Source organism: Takifugu rubripes, chromosome 14 (assembly GCF_901000725.2).
Source record: "Takifugu rubripes chromosome 14, fTakRub1.2, whole genome shotgun sequence".
Taxonomy (NCBI): domain Eukaryota; kingdom Metazoa; phylum Chordata; class Actinopteri; order Tetraodontiformes; family Tetraodontidae; genus Takifugu; species Takifugu rubripes.
This window is the reverse complement of record NC_042298.1, coordinates 14,742,724-14,765,684: the sequence shown is the minus strand read 5'-3', so window position 1 is coordinate 14,765,684 and position 22,961 is coordinate 14,742,724. Positions and strand designations below refer to the sequence as shown.

The 22,961-nt window shown below is 49.9% G+C and overlaps 4 protein-coding genes across 4 annotated transcripts; 1 reads left to right on the top strand and 3 right to left on the bottom strand.

Annotated features, from left to right (window-relative positions):
- Positions 1-4,460: 4,460 nt before the first annotated feature.
- On the bottom strand, positions 4,461-6,605 carry arl9 (ADP-ribosylation factor-like 9). Its single transcript, XM_011610999.2, has 4 exons — positions 6,235-6,605; positions 5,943-6,120; positions 5,682-5,857; positions 4,461-5,521 (listed from the first exon to the last, which is right to left on the bottom strand). The coding sequence occupies exons 1-4, from the start codon at positions 6,463-6,465 to the stop codon at positions 5,345-5,347; spliced, it is 762 nt and encodes a 253-aa protein (XP_011609301.2). The 5' UTR covers positions 6,466-6,605; the 3' UTR covers positions 4,461-5,344.
- A 424-nt stretch (positions 6,606-7,029) lies between these two features.
- Positions 7,030-8,127, bottom strand: LOC101072938 (snRNA-activating protein complex subunit 1-like). Its single transcript, XM_003970685.3, has one exon. The coding sequence runs from the start codon at positions 8,125-8,127 to the stop codon at positions 7,030-7,032; it is 1,098 nt and encodes a 365-aa protein (XP_003970734.1).
- A 319-nt stretch (positions 8,128-8,446) lies between these two features.
- On the bottom strand, positions 8,447-13,355 carry srp72 (signal recognition particle 72). Its single transcript, XM_003970665.3, has 19 exons — positions 13,223-13,355; positions 12,610-12,730; positions 12,372-12,492; positions 12,122-12,265; positions 11,907-12,018; positions 11,797-11,828; positions 11,503-11,627; positions 11,370-11,427; positions 11,124-11,255; positions 10,927-11,055; positions 10,781-10,853; positions 10,606-10,670; positions 10,449-10,544; positions 10,145-10,248; positions 10,000-10,077; positions 9,777-9,914; positions 9,661-9,698; positions 9,420-9,579; positions 8,447-9,348 (listed from the first exon to the last, which is right to left on the bottom strand). Exons 1-19 carry the CDS (start codon positions 13,320-13,322, stop codon positions 9,174-9,176), a joined length of 2,001 nt encoding a protein of 666 aa, XP_003970714.1. The 5' UTR covers positions 13,323-13,355; the 3' UTR covers positions 8,447-9,173.
- A 560-nt stretch (positions 13,356-13,915) lies between these two features.
- Positions 13,916-15,375, top strand: leprotl1 (leptin receptor overlapping transcript like 1). Its single transcript, NM_001136150.2, has 4 exons — positions 13,916-14,008; positions 14,623-14,698; positions 14,869-15,055; positions 15,195-15,375. Exons 1-4 carry the CDS (start codon positions 13,993-13,995, stop codon positions 15,309-15,311), a joined length of 396 nt encoding a protein of 131 aa, NP_001129622.1. The 5' UTR covers positions 13,916-13,992; the 3' UTR covers positions 15,312-15,375.
- Positions 15,376-22,961: the final 7,586 nt, after the last annotated feature.

Below are 22,961 nucleotides of genomic sequence, written 5' to 3'. Positions count from 1 at the left end.
CTGAAGCTGAACCAGTGGCTGAACTTGGACTGGGGCAGACACGAACAGGACGTCTGGACGTGCACCGACCGCTCCGGCACCCCCAGGCCCAGAAGAACGTCACAACACGACACTGACAGGAAACTCTGAGGAGGTTCTGATTATGTGGGGCTGACCTTTGACCCCTGGGGACCGTGCTAGCTTAGCGTTAGCTGCAGTCAAAAAGGGTTGAGAGTCTGTGCTCGTCTGGTTCTGCTTATTTGGGCCATTTAGCCAGGAAGTGGAACCACGTGGGCGCTCCCACAGCAGCAGGCGTAAACACGGCCAGTTGGGACCTGTGAGGGTCCAGCTGGGTCCAGCAGCACCAGTCAGAACCGCGACATAGGGTGTGAAAACAGCAGCAGCGACCACGAGCGAAGGTCAGGATCATGTGACATGTTTGCTTCTGACCTGTGCTTGAAGCTTGACCTCCTACCTCATGGTCGTCAGGTTGACCACTGACCTGGCTGCCGTGGCAACGGACCGGCTGTCCTGGGCCACTCTGGTTGCCGTGGTGGACGGTGGCCCCCGCAGGGTTGCTTGGGTCTGACGGTGGTTCTGGAGACCTGAGAGTTCACGTCGTTAAAACCAACAAATCACACGTCTCAGATCAAATATTCACTCGTTTATCTCCCAGGAGCATCGAGGCGGATCTTCCTGCTCTTCAGCCGGATGCAAATAAAGGTTTTATAGGAAGAGGTGGATGAATACGAGCGTTACCGTCCAGATGGCGTCCTCGGGCGGCTCGAGCGGGCGCCGGGCGGCGTCCTGCTTCAGCCCGAGGAGTCGTGAGATCGAAGTCCTGGTGGGGCGGAGACGAAGGATGGGAGGGTCTGCAGGGTCGTAGGTAGATGTTTAGAGTGGGAGAGGAGGAGGAGGGGAGGGGAGAGAGAGGAGGGGAGGAGGAGAAGAGGGGAGAGGAGAGGAAGAGGAGGAGAAGAGGGGAGAGAGAGGAGGGGAGAGGAAGAGAGGAGAGGAAGAGGAGGAGGAGAGGGGAGGAGGGGAGAAGAGGGGGAGAGGAGGAAAGGAGGAGAGGAAGAGAGGAGGGGCGAGGGGAGAGGAAGAGAGAGGAGGAGAGGAGAGGAAGAGAGGAGAGGAGGAGAGGAGAGAAAGAGAGAGGAAGGGAGATGAGAGGAGGAGGAGGAGAGAAGAGGAGGAAAGGAGGAAAAGAGAGGAGAGGAAGGGAGAGGAGGAAAAAGAGGAGAGAGGGGAGAGGAGAGGAAGGGAGGATCTGAACATGGATAAAGACAAACTGAGTTGAAACAAACAAACTTGAGATGTGTCTCAGAGTTTTCCTTAATGATCAAATGTAAGATTTGGACCGAAAGAATGAAGCTTAGTATGAGTGTGTGTGTGTGTGTGTGCGCGCGCGCGCAGAGGAGCAGATAGTCAGTCTGAACTATGTAAACAATCCAACAAATCTAAACAGGCTGCAACTAAAAGACGAAAAGAAAAAAAAAGTCTTTTCAGGAAATGATTTATTCATTTGAAAACACCCAGAAACACCTGAAACATGAAACACCTGAAACATGAAACACATCCGTCTCTGAAGAGGCAGGTGAAAGTAATCAGGGTGGAAAATGACAGACAGGAAGTGATGCACAACTACAAAATAAAACAGGAAGTAGCGTCATGCGAAGAGCGGGTAGGAAGTGATTTATTCATTTGCTCCGTGTTTACTGTTGTTTCAAGAATTTCTTGTGAATCTGGAAATACATTGTCATTATTTTACATTTTAACTGAGCCAAATCTCCTTTGATCCAACCTGTCTGTTGCTCTGGAAGCCCGGGTGGGTCCGTTTGGGTTTGGAGAGCTGCTCCAGTGGCGCTGTGACCACACTGGGTCTCCCTCCAGAACCCGGAGGTGCTGCAGGTCTGACAGCAGGACCTAATTCAGCTGAACATAAACTCCTGGAAAGCACCTTTGTTCCTCACATCAGGTGGAGAAATTGAATCCCTTTTTTTCCGTTTTGACACGTTTCTTTGATGTTTGCCTTCGCCAGCCTGTCCTCAAGTTTGAAAAAGACTTCTGCGGCTGTCTGCGTCCCCGGGGTCGTGACCTCTGGACAATGGGCTCCATTGTCTCTGCGCGTCGCTCCGCCACAGTCTGACAACAGCTTCGGACGTCTCGACGTGGGTTTCCTGGCCCAGCGGAGAGGAGTCAGCTTTCATGTATTTATCTACGACACTTTAGATCGTGCATCAGATAAGAGCGGCCTGCAGAAAGAACCTTCCAGATGTTCCTGCGTCAGCTCCTGCCGGCGACTCTGGAATGGGCGACTCTGCGTGTGTTTTCTTAAAAAATACGAATATTCAGCAAATAACGAGACCCTCAATGGTCCCGTTTTTTTTTTTGTGCATGTGTGCTTCCATGAATCTCCACGAGGCGGCGCTGTTAAGCACATTTATTTTAAAATAAGTGAAACCTGATTAGAAGCGTTGAAACCAGTTCCTCCACAGTTAAGTTGCTTTGCTGCAGCTGAAACTGGTGAATTCACTCACAGGCTTTTACCCGACTTCCTGGATGCTCCTGATTTTGGGTGCTGACAGTCGGACAATGACCCCCCCCCCCCCCTCGGAGGAGGAACGCTGGGTCTCCCTGTAGAAAGCCTCCTCCTTGTCTTTCCTGCAGGAAAATGGAAGTCATTTTTAAAAGCATTATGAGCGTCACAGAATGTCTTGACGAGGGAGGAGGAGGAAGAGGGGAGGAAGAGGGGAGGAAGAGGGGTGAGTGTAAACAATAGATGAGTGGAAAACAGTGCAGGAGCACCAAAACAGTTCAGTGTCCCACTCAAGACTAAAATAGGTCAGCTGCTCCAAGATGTCTGACTTCAACCCATTGTTTATGTCTTCAGAGGAAATATGGAAGAAAATAGTTAAGGAACGTGTTTATTTATCAAAAATAAGCTCAGGAAATGCTGTAATAATACTAATAAAAGGACACCCAGCATTGCCAAGATTAGAGAAGGTAACCATGGAGACATTCTGTGGCTTTTTAAGCTCAAGCGATTCGATCATGCTTTTATTTTGAAATGCCCAGCTGCATTCAGGCAGCATTTGTAGCGCAACATTTCTAACCTACTGTACGAGTTCTGCTTTACTGCTCTGCTGTCCAGAGTTCCTCTGAACCTTGCTTTGGATATTTAGGGTAAAAGTGCACAGCAGAAGCCGCCGGTCCCCATAAATAGATTATAAACCCACTAACAGACCCCAGCAGGATGTAATTAGACAGCAGCAGATTACATTGATCTCACAACTGAATATTTAGCTAACAAACCGCACGTCCTCGCAGCAGACTGGTGTCGTCTCCAGTTACACTGAATGACGGTTATTACTTCCTGTCTGGGAAAACAACATTAAAATGAAGGTTCCAGCTGTGGCATCAGGCCAGCGCCGCACTCGCACGCAGCAGCTCGATGTTGGGCCCGGCAGAACACGAAGGTCAGAACTCTTGTGTTTGATGGAACATCACCAGTGATGAGAGAAGCTCCGGTTACCTGGAGGAGACCTGAGCAGATGTTTGGAGAAGCTGGAAGGGTTCTCCTCACCCTCTGTCCCAGAGGGTTTGTGCGGTGCCAGATCCAAGATTCTGGCAAGAAACAAACTGAGTCTTATGCAGATCCAGACCCAAGACCCAGTTCTCCAGGAGAAAGTCCAGCCGGGTTTTCCGTCCTAGCAGGCCGACCGCGCTTTCACCTGGATCCCGCCTCCCTCAGTCGGCCTGGTAGGACGGAAAACCCGGCTGGATTCAAACCTGGGGGACTGGGTCTTGGGTCTGGACCTCCCTGAGTAAAGAATTTTGAAACGTTAAGGGCGCGTAACCGATATCAACATTGTAGATTAGGCGCCAATTACTTTGATTCCTGAATAAAAACACGTTGTTTGTTGTTTCTATGCAGATGTGCAGCTGTTCAATACATCATATTTAGGCTCAGACTGAAGAAATTCAAATAATTCATCATTATTCTGACAAAAGAATCGAATTCTTGCATGTTGGGGCAGAACTCGGCCTTTATTTCACCTCATCAAACCCCACAGCGCCCCCTGCTGCGCACGCGCTGCATAGAAACATCGAGGACGCGAAGATCGCGAGCGGGTCCCGGCACTTTCTTTCAAATAAAGTTCTTTCACCTATTTGCTGGACCAAATCTGGACCGAACCCCTGCACGCATCAGCAAAAACCATTAGGTTGCATTGAGAAGTAGATCAAAAGCCATTAAAAGGCACAAAACCCCAGAGTTTACTTTGTTTTCCCGCGTGTTACCTGGCTCCCCTGCTGATCGTGTCGCCGTAATCTCCGGCTGTTGCTATGGAGACGGAGGCCTTAGCGACTCCCTGAAACTGGACTCGAAGGTCAGCAGGAAAACTTGGGGATCGGATCTGAAAGTTCTGTGGTGGCCTGAAGATGTGACGTTGGTGCACAACAACACAAACACACGCGGGTTCAACCAGGTGGGACATTTTTATTAAGAAAACAACACACCTGGTAAAATGTGCTTTTTCAAACAGCTGGAATTAAGATGAAATAAAAGACGGTGTGCAAACATCAAAAGGGACATCGAGGAAAGGCCGACAGGTTTCCCTTTGATTGGAAGTAAATTCCCCTTTTAGGCTCCGTATTTAAGTGCAAACAAACAAACAAACAAACACAAAAAAACCCTTGAAACAGTTTCACAGCTAAAATTCAGATGTTGAACTTTTGGGAACTGAAATGTCGGGAGTGGTTTATTCCGGACCAGACCAGTTCAAGTACTGGGAAGGTGTCCAGCACGCTCCATGACCCTGATTAGGAATAAAGATTAGGAGAGGAGGTGTCCTTCAAAGGCACCACTGACCTGAATCTGCAGCTTTTCTTTGGACTTTAGGGACAAAAATGCACCAAAAGGTCTCAGGTGGCTTCAATTCCTCAGGAAAAATCACAGTCCAACATTTATGGAAGATCTGACATCTCCTGGGACTCAAAAATCTCTTCTAAGAGACTTTTCTGTGAACTGAGGTGACCTGAATCAGTCTGAAGCGAAGCCGTGACCCGGTCCCACACCGAACCGGGTGTTCTGTCTCACCAGACAGCCGGTTTCACCTGGGTCCCAGGTCCTTGGTCTGCCTGGTACAAGAGGAAACCTGGCCGGACTGCCAGGACCGGCTCTACGTCAAGATACAGTAACAGACACGTTGAAGCGGAACACACGGAGGGAAGGAAAACAAAGAACTCTTTGGTGGAGAGAAATTGTGAAAACAGGCGGGTTCATCTTCCCGTAGGCACCAGTTTAGTGAAGAAAAAAAAAAAAGAATCAAGTGAACGCGTGACCGGAGAGCAAAGACGGGAATTATCTGGCGTCCCCAACCAGCTGGATGATCAGATCCCAGGCGTCCCGCGTGCCTGAGCCGGGCTCTGCTTGGCCCTTTTTGGCGTGGGTGCCGATGAGGAACAACCTGCGCTCCCCGACCTCCGACAGACCGAGAGCGTCGTGGAGGTCGGTGACGCCGGAGGCCCCCGGGAGGTCCTGAAAGAGGCGCGACAAGACAGACAAGATGTGTTTGAGTGACTCGGGAGCAGCGCGGAGCTTCCTGCTTCCTGGAAACGTTATTTCACCGTCGTTCATCTCCACACGAGACAAACGGAGGCTGAACGGACTGAATGGAGTGGTTCCCTGTCACGCTCACCTGTTTGTTGGCCAGAACCATTAAAGGCAGGCGGGGGTCGGACGCCAGCAGCTCGTGTAAGTGTTGCTTGGCGACGGGGAAGAGCTGCGGGCGGGAGGCGTCCACCACAAACACCAGCATCAGAGCCCTGGGCATGTACATCCGCCAGTAGGGCCGCAGGTCCTCTCTACCTCCAACTGAAGAACACAAGAGTCACGTGACTTCTGATGTCAAACACACACCCTGCTCTGGTTCTGATCCAACACAAAGTCCCTGGCTCACTTTCCAGGAACTCCACGTGGACGTCGTCTCTGTTGATGGAGACGGCGTTGAAGCCCTCGCTCGGATGGACGTCCTGCTCCAGGCCGCCGGTGGACCAGTAGCGCAACAGGCTGGTTTTTCCGGCTCCATCCAGGCCGAGAACCAGGACCTGGGTCGCAGATGAGTTCAGGGGTCTGGACTAAAGCGTAGGCAAGAACAAAACGGATGAAAAACCCTCCTTAAATCGCCGCAGAACGAACAGATTTAACGGTTCTTTTGAAAGGTCGTGCACGGGTTCCGGACGCCGTCTCACCTCCGAGGTTTCCGGGGCTGAAGCGGCAACAGGTGCCGCAGCGGCGGCAACGAGCGGCTCCTCTTCTTCCTTCCTCTCTCCTTTCCTTGTGGGTCTTTCACCTCCTCCCCCCGGCTGTTTTACCGCCCTCCTCCCCCGGGAAGACGTCGCGTAGACCCAGACGAGATAGGCGACTCCCCCCGCGAGAGCGACGGTGGCTCCGGCCAGACCGGCTCCTTTCAGACCGAACATGGCGCTCGCGTTCGGTTCTGCTTTCAAACTGAGGATTTAATGACCGGTTTTAACTCACATAGCCTGGATTCGGTTGAAGTTCCACCCACTTCGTGCGCTTCAACAAGTGGATTACCTGACAGGAAGTTCGCCGAGTCACACTTCCGGTCGTAGATTTGTTGTTGTGCTTTAGATCTCCACCACAAGGTGGCGCCACTGCGACGAAGCGTTTAAAGAAATCTTAAATTACATTTTATATGGAATTTTAAACGTTTTAAATGTTGCCTTCAAACTTAGGTTTATGATAATTGTCCCCCGAAATTCTGTTTTAAAAAAAAATATTTCCTTGCATTGTTACGGTTTGTTTGCATTATATCGAAATGACTGAAATTAAAAGTGGAATGAAAACACTTAACTCACTTTCTAGAAAAAACGTCCAAATTCTAGAAAATCGTTCCATTTTTTTGGGGTGGGGGGTGAATTAAACAAAAGAAGCGGAAATGTGCTGAATAAGAAATACATTTATTTTAACTAAAATTTTTTTTACAGAAGTTTTGAAAAGCAAAATGTTTCTTTAATGGAGATTCAGGCGTCTGCGTGCTGGCGTTTGGACGTTCCTCTCAGTCTCCTGCTCTCCCACTCCTCCGGAGCACTCAGGAGCCAGGCCTGGGTCTTTGTCTCCTCCTCTGGAACACCGAGGCTCTTCCAGGTCCGAGCCCGCAGAGACGGGGGCCTCTGCCACTTCTTCCGCCCCTCTGGGACCTGCTCTGCACCGGAGCCAGGTGAGTCCACCACCTGGGTCTGGCGGTGCCTCCTGGACTTTGAAGCCACCTGCAGGTTCTGGAAGCTTTTCTGCTTGATGGATTGGAGGAGACGAACCCTGCTGCTGGATTCTGCCTTGCTCTGTCTCTTCTTCTTCTTCTCCTGCTTCTCATCACCTTCATCATCCGTGTTTTGGTCATTTTGGCCCTGTGAGAAGGTCTTCTGCTGCCACGTCACAAACTCCTTCATGCACTTCTCCAGGGGGGGGACCAAGTCTCGTTGGCTCATGTTGACGCTGGAGCCCACCTCCACCGTGCTCTCCTTTAGCTTGGTGTAATGGATGTGGACGTTGCTCAGCTCCTCCAGGAGGTCCAAAGACAAGAGATCATGAACTGCAGAGGTCCTTCCAAGAAACGAGGAGCACACCGGGTCCCTCTTTGGTTTCTTCTGCTTCTGGAAGTGGAGGTGATGCGGCATGGCGGTGTAATGAAAGGCTCTGGCTGCAACAAGCTTCTCATAAATATAAACGATGTCATAATGACCAGCGTCCAGGGAATCCACGAGGAACTTCTGCACTGCAGCAATGTCCTTCAGGGCCAAGCGGATGTTCACAGGTGGAACCACCAGCTGGGTGTGGTAGAACCCAAACATCAGGTACAGCCCTCCGACTCGGATCTGGAAGCTATAAGGAGGCAGGAAGTACTTCATGGCCGTGGCCAGCGACACCCTGGTGAAGCTCTTCGCCTCACCAGAGCGGCAAATACCTAAAAACACGTCCGCGAAGCGCATCTCTCTCCAGATGAGCGAGAAGTCCGAGTACCGGACCGAGTCCGCCCCCTGGAACCGGGACAGGAGCTCCTCAACGTCCCGTGTGAGAGTCTCATCAAAGAAATCCGAGTAGGGAAGCTTCTTCGGAGGCATGGCGACCAAACGGCGGCTGAGATTCCCAGCAGGTGACCTCGATTATTGGAAACTAATCAATCAAAAAAAAAACCCACCGCGATGCGTTCGCGGGCAGCGTCACAGCGTCGGATATTTGACCACTTAGGTCGAATCTGTTATTCCATCGCTTTTGTCATTTTGGACCGTGTAGGTTTATTCCAGGATTTTTCAAGATAATATATTTGTTTATTGATGTAATGATGTACAAAAATATAAATCTGATGTTAAAACCCCCCCCAAAACAAACCAGCTAATTTACCGGTACTTTAACACTGTCTGAATAGACACTGAGATTTTGTTTGACAAAATTACAGGTGCTTTTATTTTGAAAGGAAACCGCATATTTTGAAGTAAATATTTTCCATCTCTCTTATTCACTGGACACAGTGGAACAAAAACGGCAGGAAGTTTTTAGATTGCCAACGATGTGACGAATGAAACGTCAGGTTTTTCGGACTTTTCTGCTTTATTAAGACTTAAGAAAATTGGACATCTGTCTGTCATGAAACATGCACAACTAAAATCAGTTTTGATTAAATCTAGACAAACACGTGGGCTGCAAAATAAATAAAGTCCGACCTGTAAATCTTTGGGGGAGGATTCAGAATGAAAATATTCAGTCAATTCTGCTAAACTGAACTTCAACTCACCGAAGTTGATCAGAATAAGTGAAACTGAGAGACGACCGGAGGGTTATAAATGCAATTGTTATTAAAATGGATCTGAAAAACAGATGTTACCGCGACGACGATGATGACGACAGCCAAAAAGAGGGAAAATACAGAAACTGTACTTCTCGTCCTGCTAATGGAGGGTGGAGGTTTTATTAGTTTCATATAGTTCATTTTGTTGTGACCTCAAAAGGTCAAGTGAAAAAAATGGTCCTTTAAATATTGACGATAAAGAAAAGAGGGAAATGTTTTAAATGGCCTAAAAAAAAAAAAAAACCCAGTGAAAGTAAAGCATAAAAAAGCTCATTTCTCCATCCCGTCTGGACTACATTCTGCCTCCTGCCGTCTGTCCCGTTACCAGCCTCCTTTGCCGCCCTTCTTCTTCTTCGGTGGTGCCTTCTTCCGCGTGGCTCCTGGAGCGGCAGGTTTCTGCTGCCGAGGCGGCACCACGTTGCTGCCGGCGGCTGTAGTGGATCCAGATCCGGGTCTGGGGGAGGTCGGGGGGCTACTGGCCGTCTTACTGGCGTCCCTGGAAAAGACGGAGAGAGTAAATCAGCAGCGGAGGAAGCGGCAGCGACGGCGGCGCCGGCGGTCACTCACAGGTCCGATGAGGCTCCTCCCGTCGCTCCCTGCGTGCCTTTTCCTATCTGCTCCTTCTTCTTGCCCTTCTTCTTGCCTCTGTAGTAGGAGCGCTCCCTCATGGGGAGCCACCTCTCGGGGTCAGGGGTCGCCTTGGGGTCGCAGTTTTTGGGCAGTTTTCCTAAAACAAATCAGGAGGAATCTTACTGGATCAAACACAGCAAGCGTCCGAAGCCGGAGGTTTGCGTTGGGTCTCCCGTACCTTTCTTTTTCTTCCTCTTCTTTTTGATCTCCCCTTGGCTGTAAAGAGAAGCGGCCGTTAGCGTAACGATGCTAAAGTCAGGCGGTTCTTTGATCGCCTGCGAGTGGAAGCGTTACCCCTGTTCTTTGGGAGGATTCTCCCCTGTGGCCTTGGCAGCCTTCTTCCTGACGTAGGTGGCTCCGTGGGAGCTCTCCAGCTCGTCCACATCGATCTTTAGAGCCATGGTGTCGGCAGAAGGGAGGTGTTTACTGAGGCTGGAGCGGAGCGCTAAAGAAACGACTGACATCACGGCGACAAAATTCAACCGATTGTGATAAGGGGCGGCAGGAAAAGGGATACGATTTGGCTTTATCGGTGTCCACCAGGGAATACGCCGAGATGAGCTGAGCCAGAGTGTGAACGTCTTTAGTGTTCTGCCTGTGGAACAGAACCAAGGTGTCAGTTAACATGTTTCTGTTCACTAGATTCTTCTGCTCTTACGCACTTCCACAGCTGCTCCAGGTCACTAATGGCTTCTTTCTTCCGCCCATATTTTAGCTTGAAATTGGCAGCTTCTCGTACCAGCGCCAGGTGAGCAGCAGACCCCGGCTGTGGAGAAGAGAACACACGACATTTAACCCGTGGAGGACCTGTAACATTCTCCCGAGACTCTTTTAGTTTGCTAACACAACTAGCTAGTGCAGCACTCGTTAGCGACCCATCTTCAGGTGGAGTGAGCAAACAGAATTAGAGACATTTGAATAATTGTCGGGATCATGGTGGAGGGTTCATAAACCCGCGGCACGAACCTGTTCCGACTGGTAATGCTCGATAGCTTGTCTGAAAACCTCAATGGCGCCGTCGATGTCCTCCTCGTGGGAATACATGGTCACCAGAGCTGAAACCTACAGACCCACGACAGTTTAGATCCTGGACACGCACACCGGAAGCGTCTCTCACACCCACCATTCCTGCTTTGTGCTTGAACTCTTCGATGGACCGCAGGACATCACACGCTTTCGTTACGTGGCCTGAGGAGCAGAACACAGCAAAGCGTCGAGCCCCGATCCAAAAGCCAAACTGAGGAGCATTCAAACGCGACCGGGTGAATTAAAACGACCATCTGAAAGTCTCGGGTCACCTTGTGCTAAATAGAGTTGTGCCATTGTCAGCTTGATGCCAGACGCGCTCTCCGGATGTTTGTCTGAGAATTGCTGGAGGAGCGGAGACAAACGAGTTAGCCTGACCTTAAAGCGGCGTGCTAAGCTAACCCAGCAGGGGGTCTACCTGGAGCAGCTCGATGGCTCGGCCGTGCTGCTTCTCCCGGCACAGCTGAGCCACCTGGATCAGTACCGGCAGCGGGTGACCTGGATTCTGGGCCTGAAGACTGGATGACATCTTCCTGCACTGGTCAGCCTGGGGCAACAAGCAACAGGGCGTCAGCGGTGAAATCTGCCCCGCCGGCGGCCGTGCGGCAGACATACCTGGTTAGTGTACATGGCCAGGAGGGCCTTGTTGAACTCGATGGCCTGGAGCTGCTTCCTCACCAGTTTGTATTCGACACCTTCGGTGTTTGTCAGTTTGACCTTTTTCTTTGAGTCGAACACGTTTTGGTCCTGCGAAAAACAAGAGTTTAACCGTGACCTGCAACGTGTTCCGAGTCTCACAGACGTATAAAGCGGAGGCGTTTGGCTACAGGATGATAATTGCCGCGTTTCACCGGCACCCACCTTGTTTATTGTGATGATGTTGTTTGCGGTTACGGCGAGCAGTCCCACGTCCGACGGCCTGCAGGCGACACAACGCTGAATGGAGCCCGGCTTTTGCCAAAACACGTCTCAACGCCACCGACCCGACACTCACTTGAGCTTGATGACCTGGTTGTAGAGCTGCAGCGCCTCGTCCGCCCGACCTTGGAGCTGCATGATGTACGCCATCTGAGAATGGATGACGGCCAGCTCGGAATTGATGTCCTCCTCCGTCACGTCCTGCAAGGACAATCAAGGAGCGCGGCGTCAATTCTGGGAGGCTCGGATGGAACAAAAGCAGGATGAACATTCGTTTCACTCCCTCCTTTAACGCCACTCTCATCACGTTCGCTTGGGCTGTTTTTCTCATAGAAAACCAAACTTCTAACCCCAAAAGGGCAACACTCACCGAGTCCTCAGCCAATGAGACTCTGCAAAACTCTGTGAAAGGAAGAGATGCGAATTCCTGTTAACGCTGCTTCATAACCTGATGAAAGGCGACAGACGGGAAGCACTGACCCTCTGCTTGCTGTAGTTTGCTGAAGGCCTCTGGGAGTTTCCCCTGGCCAATCAGAGCGCAGGCAGCGTTGTAACACAGCTCATAGGTCGACTCAGGGAGGTCCAGAATCCCCTGGAGGAAACAATATAAACACATAAAAACCCACCAGGTGTTTAAACATCCCAGCTGACGCTCAAAATACAGAACTTAAGCATGAATTTGGCATCAGGCTCACCGCTGGAGCGTTCTCCCACTGACTGACTGAGGCCACCACAGCGGCCAGATTGGTTTTTCTCTCCTCCTCATACTCATCCTGAGAGTTCCTGATCAGGTCCGTGTAAACCGATCTGCATTCAGTGTAGCGCTCCAGCCTGTAGAGCTGCACAAACCCGGAGACGGTCCCCGTTGGTTCCCATCAGTTTGTGTCCACACACACACACACACACACGCACGCTCGGCATTATTCCAATAAAAAAGAGCCTTACCACTTGGCCATAGAGCTCCTTCAGCTTGTCTGTTTGTTCGGGAGCACTTTCGATGGTTTTTAAAGAACTTTCCACTCTGTTCAGCCGGTATTCACAGTACGCCTTCTCAAACACAACATCGCTGAGGGAACGACCGATGAAAAGCATATTATATTAGGGGAGTTTGGGTCGTGCCTCACATGACATGCAGCAAAGTGTCCCAACCAAATGTCTCAGAGGGTGAGTACCAACAGTTTACCTGCCAAGAACTTTGGAGTAGGTGTTCATGACATTCAGGGCCTCTTTGAAGCTCCCATTCTGAACAAGGCAGACGACTTTACAGTGAAGGGCCGTCACGTCATCTTTGTTTTCATGCAAAACTACGACACAAGAGACGCACAGCAGCAATTAAAACAGCAACATGCGTCAAAGGAAACGTTTCAAAGGAAGCCAAGGAAAGGAATGCGTGAGGTGTTGAGGTTTGGTGCCCGCTGAGAGAGCCACGAAGAGCCTCCGACGAGAAGTTCCCAGAGAAGCTAGGGACACGTCACTTATCAGAATGGGTCGCCCCTTTCTAATGCCAAACTTTTTAAAATTCCCTCATAACTTGTACAAGTCAGCCACTAGTTTACAAGATCCCAGGTGGACGTATAAAGCCCCAGGTAGCTTTATGAAATAGATGCTTCGGCAGAGTAGTCAAGAGCCAACAAGTAAGTGTCGGCGCCGTTAGCCTAGCGGCACGCTAACAGCTGGTCATGCAGCTGGCCCTAGCTTAGCCGGGGATTTTTACAAACTACAGCCGAAACAAAATGTGCGTCGAACGAGGATTTTGAAGGTGCCTCACATTAACAAAGTCCCCCACGGACCCTTACTTTTAGTCAAAGCTTTCAAGGCTCTCGTGTAGTCGCCACTCTGTCCGCAGCGATTTACTTCAGTCCACAGCGAGGCCACCAAGACCCCTGCGCTCGCCATCTTGGCTGACTGGTCTGGACAGGAAAACGGAAGTGGATGGCAAGCACATCCGGGTTAACATAATATGAGTTTTTATTTTCACCCTGGACATATACAAATTTAGCTATAACAATTGAATATTGAGCGTGACGTTGGCTTGGTGTTGATGTCCATTTCCTTGCATTTTTGGACTCCGACTGAATGTTTAGGTAGCGATGGCGTTAAAGTGATGCGTTCGCGGCCACGAGACTGAATAGGGTAAAGCTAAAGTGACGCAGCCGACGCTTATTGTCAAATACGGCCAGTGATGATGTGAAGGGAACATATCATTATGGAAATAAGTACTCTAGAAACTTAGGAAAAACACTTCCAATGCAATAAAAATACCAGCAAAACAATTAACGCCATATTATATTAAACAGCATTTTTTTATTTTTAGAAAAAAATCTTTTTACACGTTAATATGACTCATAAACACTTGAATGCTTTAACGCTTCTAGCTGAGGGATATTCTCCTAACATTTCAGATCACTTACTACAATTTGGTGTTACAATTCGACGATGGTGCTATGTTTTCCGACAGCACCTGAAGGCAGCATGAAGGGTTGGAGGTTGGTCGGGATCGACAGTTGAGCGTCGGGACTCTGTTGTCATTCGTCGGGGCTGCGTGTCGAGCTTTTGTCCGGGAGAAATGGCTGGGATCAAAGGTAAAGCAGATACACTTTTCACCCCACTTTTTTTTTATCACACCAAGTCCACCTCAGCTAGGTTGAGAATAACCCTGAAGTATATGCGTTTGTGGTGTCTAGCTAGCTAGCTGTAGCGGTAAAGTACTTTGTGTTACGACCAGTAGACACTAGCATTAGCTGAGATTTTAGCTTTCTTAAAATAGAAAAGTGCCACTGTTTGCATATGTTAACCTCCCACGGCGCCAAACCCGCCAGCATATTGCAGCAGTTCAGCCCTTCCTCCTGATAATGTAACAGCGTGGTAGTTACATGTACGATGCTAATGCTAGCTGCACCTGACTTCAGTAATAACACATGCGCCGTGTGTGATGCTGCGCTCGTGCACGCAAACGCGCAAACGCGCAGGCTGAACCGCTAATATGAGTCTATTGCGGCTCCGTGCGACACAGTCGAGGGTTTCCACCGTTAACGTGGCTGTTAACACGTGAAATCAGCAGATTCATCACATGATGAGGGGGTGGTGGTGGTGGTGGTGGGGGGGGGGGGGGTCGGGGGGGCTCCCAGGGTGATGCTCTCCTGCACTGTTCAGAGGGATGCTTGGGATTATTTCCCCTCTTTCTGTCTTTGTAAAGCTCTCATCAGCCTGTCCTTTGGAGGAGCCATTGGCCTCATGTTTCTCATGCTGGGATGTGCCCTGCCTGCGTATGAGTAAGTACACACACACACACACGCACGCACACACACAATCACACACACACTGGTCTAGGAACAGACATGACAGATCTAATCTTGCAGCTCCGGTCTGTAGATCAGGCTCACATACGTGTGTGAACCCCTGAGTTGGTGAAGACCCCGTTCTGGATTTTCTCTGTCTGCAGCAAATACTGGCCTTTGTTCCTCCTCTTCTTCTACATCCTCTCCCCGATCCCGTACTGCATCTCCAGGCGAGTGGTGGATGACACAGACTCGGCCAGCAACGCCTGCAAGGAGCTGGCCATCTTCCTCACAACGGGCATCGTCATCTCGGCCTTCGGCCTCCCCGTCATCTTCGCCAGAGCTGACGTTGTAAGTCGTCGGTGTTCATCGCTGTGGGACCAAGTGCAGCTCTTTCAGAACAAAGGGGAACTAGTTGTCCTTGACTTGGGTCTGACCCCCCCCCCCCCCTCCCCTCCCCGTGTTGACCTGAATCACTGATGTGTTGCAGATCGCCTGGGGGGCGTGTGCCCTCGTGCTAACGGGGAACGTAGTCATCTTCGGGACCATCCTGGGCTTCTTCCTGGTCTTCGGCTCCAACGACGACTTCAGCTGGCAGCAGTGGTAAAAGAGCAGAGAAGGAGTCGTTAGCTTACGGTGTTTTTATTAGCGTTAAAATGAATATTATTATGGTATTACTGTTTGGTTCTTTTTATTTATACGGCGGTCGCCCATCCATAGACACTCCAAACCAGTGCAATACTTTTATTTCTACCACCCGCGTTTGTTCAACCAACAAATGTGGGATGGAGGGAAAAAAACTGCAGATTTGTGTTGGGTTTTTACTCATTTTGTATGTTTTACCAGTTCAGTGTTGACGAGCGCTAATGAACAAACACTAAACGTCACGTTAGACTAGAATCGGACAAGCTGACAAACACTAAGGGATGAGCTGAGGAAGCTGCTCTGATGCACGGATGGATGTGGGTTCGAGTCCCAGCGATGAGCCGAGTGCAGAGACGTGACGGAAGAGTTTCCCAACACCTCTTAAAATGAGCTTCCTGCTAACGTGATAGCACAGAAAACCAGCCCCCTCCTCCGCTTCCTGTTCCGAGCCCAAATGTGACTCTAGTTTTTGCTCCCACATCTCTGGGCCGAAGGTTCTGGTCTCCACCCAGAACCAGTTCACCTGGCCGGGTGATGACCCGGGCGCCCGCAGGATGAAGCGCGTTAGTTTGCACATGACAGCTCTTACCTCAGTCCCAGTCTGGATCAGCGCCGCCCCGTCAGGTCAGGAAGGCTTGGAGAGTCCGCCGTCGCTGGCAGCTCGTGCAGGATTAGCTGGAGGACAGGACCCGGGCTGCTTTACATCAGCCTCTAAGCTTTTTAGCGTGACAGGAATCTCAGTATTGACGCGTTTGTCTCCAGAAATACATCCGGTTTTGGCCTCGATCTCCTCGGCAGTCGCTATTTTAGAAGGTGTTTCTGCTCTTTTACAGCCTGTGAATTAGCGTTGGTGCTGCGGGTTCTTCTGCAGCTCCTCCGTTAGCCGCTTGGCTTCATTAGCGGAGGCTAAACGTGGAGCGCTGCCGAGGCGGCTTTTTCCTGTTTGTCAGATTCGTGACTTTGCTGTTGGATCAGAGCAGATAGAAGTATTAGTTAGCATAGCTTAGCATGATAAAATTGGCTCATTGATGGTTTTGAAAGGCTTCTACCGCCTCTAAAGTTCATTTTAGCATCAGCGCGACACGATGAACCCAGATTCAGACGAATGAAGACAGATTTCATTGCTCACCTTTGACACCATCCCAGTGGGCGGAGCTTAGAGGAGCTGCGAGAGAGGCCTTTAAAAGGGGTTTTGCTCCTCATTAAGGATCCACATTAAGAACGAAACGATGTGCAGCGAACGTGTGCTGATGGTTACGGCGGCGCCAACGACCGCAGCAGCTCTTTAGTTCACCGACAAACACTTTAAAAGCTCATCGGCCCTGAACCGCAGATCTGACCCGGTTCTGTCCGGGCGCCAGCCTCCCTGGCGCTCCCTTCCTTCCGTTTCAGTGTTCTTCCCGAGAACCTCGGACGGGTTTGTCCCCTTTCTGACTCTGTTCTCGCTGGTTCTGGCGAATGTTTGATATTTATTTATTTCTGATGCTTCTGTGTTGATGTGCAGCATCTGCGACTGTTGTGTTCATGCGGCTGAGCTCAGCATGGTGGGTCGATTCTTTTCCTTTTTCTTCTCTCTCTTTTTTTTAAAAATAAACAGCATTTTCAAACATCCTCTGTTGAACGAGTGCAGTGATTCTTTAGTTTGTTAGTTTCATTTAAGTGTGCCAGCAAGCACGTAGCAGCACTGAGTATGATGAGATTTGAAATGTTTACGAGCACAATATGCTTTGAAGGTTCAATAGTGTCAAAAATCCTATAAAATATCCGTAGAGGTATTTTTATTGTGGTTAAAGATGCCAGAATGACGTTTGCTCGCCCCCAAAAGCGCTGCTGGGATTTGTCTCCCCCTGCTGGTGTCAAATATAACCGCAGCCGCCGGAAACTACAATATAAAACACTCAAATTGTCCCTTTTTTAAAACAGATTAAATTAATAAAACATGACAGAAGCGATTGTTCTGGACAAAGGGGGCGTGGTCAAAGACAGGTGAGGTTAATTTATCACAGGTCAAGTCTAAAACGGACGAAAACAAGCGCGAAGGTGACGCGGAGGTGAAATAACTAACGTACAGAAACTGCTGCTGGCTGTTCGAAGGCTGATGATGATGTCACGGAAATGAAATTCCCCCCAGTCCGGTGATGAGGTGGGCGCTGCTGGGAACGCCTTCCGGCTCCGGAGAGGAGAACCGCTGCCAGAACTGTCAGCGGCCGACAGACGAGCCTCCACTTTCAGAGCTGCGGTCTGAAACACGACGGTTATTTGGTGCTGCGGAGACAGAAACACGCGTTTTCATTACCTCTCACCAGAACCCGTCCAAGCGGCGCTCGCTTTTTAATGAAAGCTGTGGTTTGGCGGTCCGAGCCGACTGGGTCCGCTCCAGAGAAGAGGACGGGAAGCTGCGCAGGGTTCTGGCCTCCTGTGGGGTTCCGGGAGCTGGTGGCGCCCTGCTGTGACCTTCAGTGGTCAACAGGCGTGACACAGCCAACGCACCTGTGCAGGTGAGAACATGAGGTATTTCGCCATGACGTGAGATTCTGAAGAACTTGACCAGGAAACCAGCCAACCATCGTTTATTCTGGCGGGAAGGAGCAGCCAAGGTCACCAAGGTCAACCCTCCACGACCCTCCGCTGGCCTCAGGGTCCCTCACAGGATCTGATGTCTCATTAGACAAAAGGGTAATTAAAGCCAATAATCTCTGAGCAGCTCAGCCTGAATAATCAAACCCTAAATTTGGTTTGTTTTTGATTGCTCTCCCCCTACCGGCCACCGTAGGAACTGCACGTTTGATGGAACGAAAATAGACTTTTTGTTTGATAGAAAATACAGATTTCCGTGAGTTAGACCCTAATTATAATCTGGTCATTTAAATCTGACCACTCAGGCGCTTCGCTTGTGCTCCTCTCACTGAAATTATCCTGGAATTCCCAGTAAACACTGGTTAATGTGACGCTCTTGGCAACGGTCTCCAACCTTTTCTGGGATTCTGGCTGCTCACTGAAGGAGCTGAACGACTCTACAGAGTAATTCACAGAATCTGTTATTTTGCTCCCTTCCTGTGGCTGTTGTGAGCTCGAACATTTAATTTGTGATGAAAACCACCACTCTGAACTCCTTTTGGATCAAAGTCAAACTGGATGATGGTCGATTTATGGAAGAACCTGGTTTACACTCGTGCGGTCTTAAGGTTTCTGAACCAGTTTAACAACTGACAGTTAATCCGACACAATTGATGGACACGTGACCGTCAACTCGGCTCCAATTCGACACGTTTGATGGTTAAAATGTGTCAACAAGTATCAACAAAGGTCAAAGTTGGTCTTCGTAAACGTTGTAATTGCTCCTGTGACCAGCAGGTGTCAGGATTGGACAGAAGGTGTCGGGAGCAGATGAATAATCGGCCTTTAATGGTTTTAGAACGAATGTGGAGGATGTCTCTTGCGTCAGTGCTGCAGATGTTGTGCAGCCACCCTGAAACGGTGCAGCGCAGCATCCCGGTGCTGGCAGCCGCTCCGCATCACAAGTAATGGATGAATGCTGCTTTTCTCAGGCCAGTTTAGGTCACTGTGTCAGCCAGCCAATTCAGGGGAAGCAAAAAAAATACGTAAAATAATAAAAAAAAAAGCCAGAGCCGAACAACGAGTCTGCTGCTGGATTCCAAACAATTAATTTCACGAAACCCAAAACCACAAAGTTCAGATTTATGTATGTGAGCCATTAAAAAAAAACAAAAAACGCCCCCCACCCCAGAGCACACACTAACTCAGGTTGTGTTGGCACTGGTTTTTATGAACGTGTGTTGAGTCTGGGCATTAGTGAGACATTCCTGCAGCCTGTCAGGGTTTTTTATTTACACTTGGCCTCCAATACTCGCTGTTTTACTGGCCCCCGTTTTAACCAGTCCATCAAAAGGCAACGAGTCCAACTCCAGAAATAAAAAAGTCTCCAGGAGAACAAAACACACCTGTCAGAGCGAGAATTCATGAGAACAATTATTAGCATGTCTGGGAGTCGCTGCCAGCAATATTTCCTGCTTTCTCACTGATGGCGTCCTGGTCTGGAGAGAAGCAACATCCTGTCTGTGAGGAGAAGGTGGTTGGAGAAGCTCGACCGTCTCAGGACAATCTGAACAAACAACCCTGTCGCCAACAGCGACGTCGCTGCATCGTCAGCGGCGCAAGTTAGCATATTTTCAGTGGAGGGGGGTGCAAACGGATCCCTGACAGATGAAGAGAAGCTCCGAGTCCACAGAGGAAGAGAAGGCGAGCTCCAGAAATCAGGTCTGGACTCCCGTTTGCTTTAAAATCCAAATTCTCCTCATCTCCCATTACTTTTTAGACATTTTCCACTCTGGCCCCTGCTACAGGCGTCACCGTTCACCAGGAATTTACAGCACGTCTGAGCCGCCGTCCTGGAGGTGGGACGCAGAGGCCGAGCGGCTCTGTCCACACCTCGGAACGCCGTCTTCTGACCACTGTTTGAAATGTGTTCAAGGAGTTTAGCTGCTGGATAAATTTGGAGCTTTTAGGAGCTTTCAAAAGTTGCGCTGGGGGCTGAAGAGTTGGAAAAGGTTTATTAGGAAAAGCTTAAAACTCATCTGAGTGGAGCTACCAAAACCCAGAGGAACCAGAGAAACCTCTTCTGATGTGGTCAGACAGAAAAGTCCGAATCGTAATCAGGTCAAGCGAGGCCTGTCTGAGAAAGTGCCGGTGAGGTCACATCAGCCGCTAACTTCCTGTTTGCTGCTAACTCCTGTCACCTTTTTCATCCATCAAACACTCAGCCAAACAGCCGGTCTTGGAACCGACCCCAAAATGAAGACGTGAGCAGCAGGAGGACAAAAAAGTGACAGAAAAATGTTTTTTGTCCACCTATTTAGGTTAAAGGCGCCTCTGGGAGCGGCCACCAGGGGGCAGTAAAGCTGGACCGACCACACTTCTTCAGGGCGGCTGCAGCTGATGTTTGTTTGGGGGGTTTTAACGTTCCAAAACCTCAAGAACTGAGCAGATTTAGATTCTCTCATCAGTGGAAGTGCAGCCAAAGTCACAGCAGTGCGAGGGCGGATTAATGAATACAAGAAACATCTAATCTGAACCTAAACACACATTTACTGACTTAGTTGATGTCTTTTTAATAAGGAGAGGCCTGTGAGTGAGTGAGTGATGATGATGATGGTGCTTGTGCAATATCAGGGTTCATTAATGAATGTTCATGGCCCCCAGGGGCCGCAGCTCCACACAGACGTGCCTGTGAGCTGCCGGTTCCTGGAGGATGTGCACTGCTGCCTTACTTAGGTTCTGTGTGTTTGGCGTAAAAGTTCTGACGGACGTTTCTGAAAATGTCCCACAGGAGGAATTTTGAGCGCCTGGAGAAGCAGGACGGGCGGTTTGGACGCCTGACGGGACCCTCAGAGGTCGTTGTTCCTTCCTGGGCTGCAGAAACACCCCCCCCCCCCCTCCCTCATCTCTCTGTGGAGGCTGCAGATGTCTCCGTCCCTGCATCTTCTTCCCTTGACTAATCAGGACAGGAGGGAGGCGACGGTGCCTCTGCGCCTCGTTCCCTTCATCTCTCACGGACTCAGCAGTACATTTCTTGGGATAATTATTGTGATTGGGTGCAGATGAGGCAGGTTTCTGCAGCTCGGGGGAGGGGAGGGGGGGCTGGAGTAGCGGGAGCTGCTGGAGGAAGCAGCCGGCATAAAACTATCAGATGGTTCCCACTCTGCAGACAAGAGAATCCTCCTTTACTGCAACCTTAATCTAGTGGACATGGAGGGAGGTCAGCAGGAGAACAGAGAGGACGTGAGATGACCTCACACACTGGTCCTTCCTGTTGGACCAGCCCCGAGCCCCGACCGACGTCCAGGAGAGCCGTGTTCCACCTTCTGCTATGAAGATGAAGGGATGTGTTTCCCACCAACTGCTCACCTGTCTTGCAGAGAACCAGCTTGCCTCCCTTCAGCCTTCACACGTGTTCCTCACATGTTCCCCTGGTTCCCCTGTAATTGTCTGTTCTCCAGACCTTGTAATCATCGCCTACAACCAGGACAGGGCCACCTGAGAATGTTCCGTCTGTAGTGGTGCCAGTGGATCTTCTCAGCAGCAGCTGGCCTGCAGAGGACACAACAAACATGTTGTTTAGGCGCTCTGACCGTTTCCACATCTGAGATCTTTTAACTCCCATTTTCTGCTCGGTTGCATCTTCAGGAACTTTCGTCAACGGTCTGAAAGCAAATCGGCTGTTAGTTGCCTCCGGAGCTCTCTGATTGGCTGGAGCGGCACTCCTGGGGCGGGACTTGAAGACGCATCTGTGGAGTAAAGGAAGTTTGTGGGATGTTTTTGTTCGTTTCACATTAACAAAATGAGATTCTGAATTCAGACAAACGGGGAAAAATGTCCCGTCCAATGAATTGAATTTGTTTGACCAACAGCTGGAGTTTCCATGACGGGCTGATAAAGGCGACGAGGGCCGGAGTCACGAAGGCAGGCTGCGTTTTACATATTTAATAAAAACCAAAACCTTTTTCCTTAATCCGAACCAAAACTCTGCCAGTCGCAGGCGGGATGCAAATTTCGCGCCGAGGACTTAAAATCAATTATGAGGCTTTACTGCAGCTAAAAATGCTAAATTCTTGTTTCCATCCTGTAATTTGCCAGATGAAGTTTTCTCGGTCTGGGATTTACTTCGGGACCTTCGTCATCTCCTGAAGCTCGGAATTTCATTAACTGTCCCCGTGTGATCCTGTGAGTGAGCAGCAACGTTAATCCCTGATATTAAGAAAGATGCCTTTGCACGAAACCGACACGCTCGGCTTAGTTTCCTCTTTTACACTCACTTTGCCGCATGTGTGTCAAATATATAAAGCTTTCGTGGATTATGAGGGTGTGGAAACTTCTGGACGAGTCATTTTGGTATAAATAAAAGGCTGAGAAACAAAGTCTTCGGCCGTAAAGGTCCGTAGAGAGCAGGGCTCTCAACCGGTCCCACACATTCTGGCACATGTGAGCACTCCGGGTCACATTTCACTCTGCCCTCTGACCTCCGAGGATCACAAACGAGCAGTGAGCATCAATCAAATGCTGGTTACCATGGCTAGTCCCTCAGCAGCACTATTTTGTCAGAAATAAGACATCACGGGCCACCCAGAGCGGGCCCGCGGCCCACTTTTGGGTCGCGACCCACCAGTTGAGAACCACTGGCAAAGAGTACAATCCCGGCCTCAATTCAAAGGTTGCATAGTTTAGGTTAAAGGCTCTAAACTGGTAGCATGTTTAGCAGCTCCTTTCATCCCTCTTCTGTTAGACTGCTTTATTCTTACATAAAAAACATCAGGGAGGAGAAAATGCTTAGCATGTTCCAAAAGCACCCCAACTAGCTTGATGGTCCGTGAACCAGATGGATCTGGCTCCGGCAGTAATATCATAAAGGTCTAAAACGCCATCTGAGGTCTGGACTTCAGGTAGCACTTGAGGTGGTCCTTGAAGTGGCTCTAAAATAGCGGCGCCGCTGAAGAAAAGTGCGTGCGTACGTTTGAGGTTTGTGCGGCTGCAGGGTTGATGGAGGGGTAATGACCACGGCGATGGCGTCCATCCTGTTACAGAGGTGTGGCCCCGG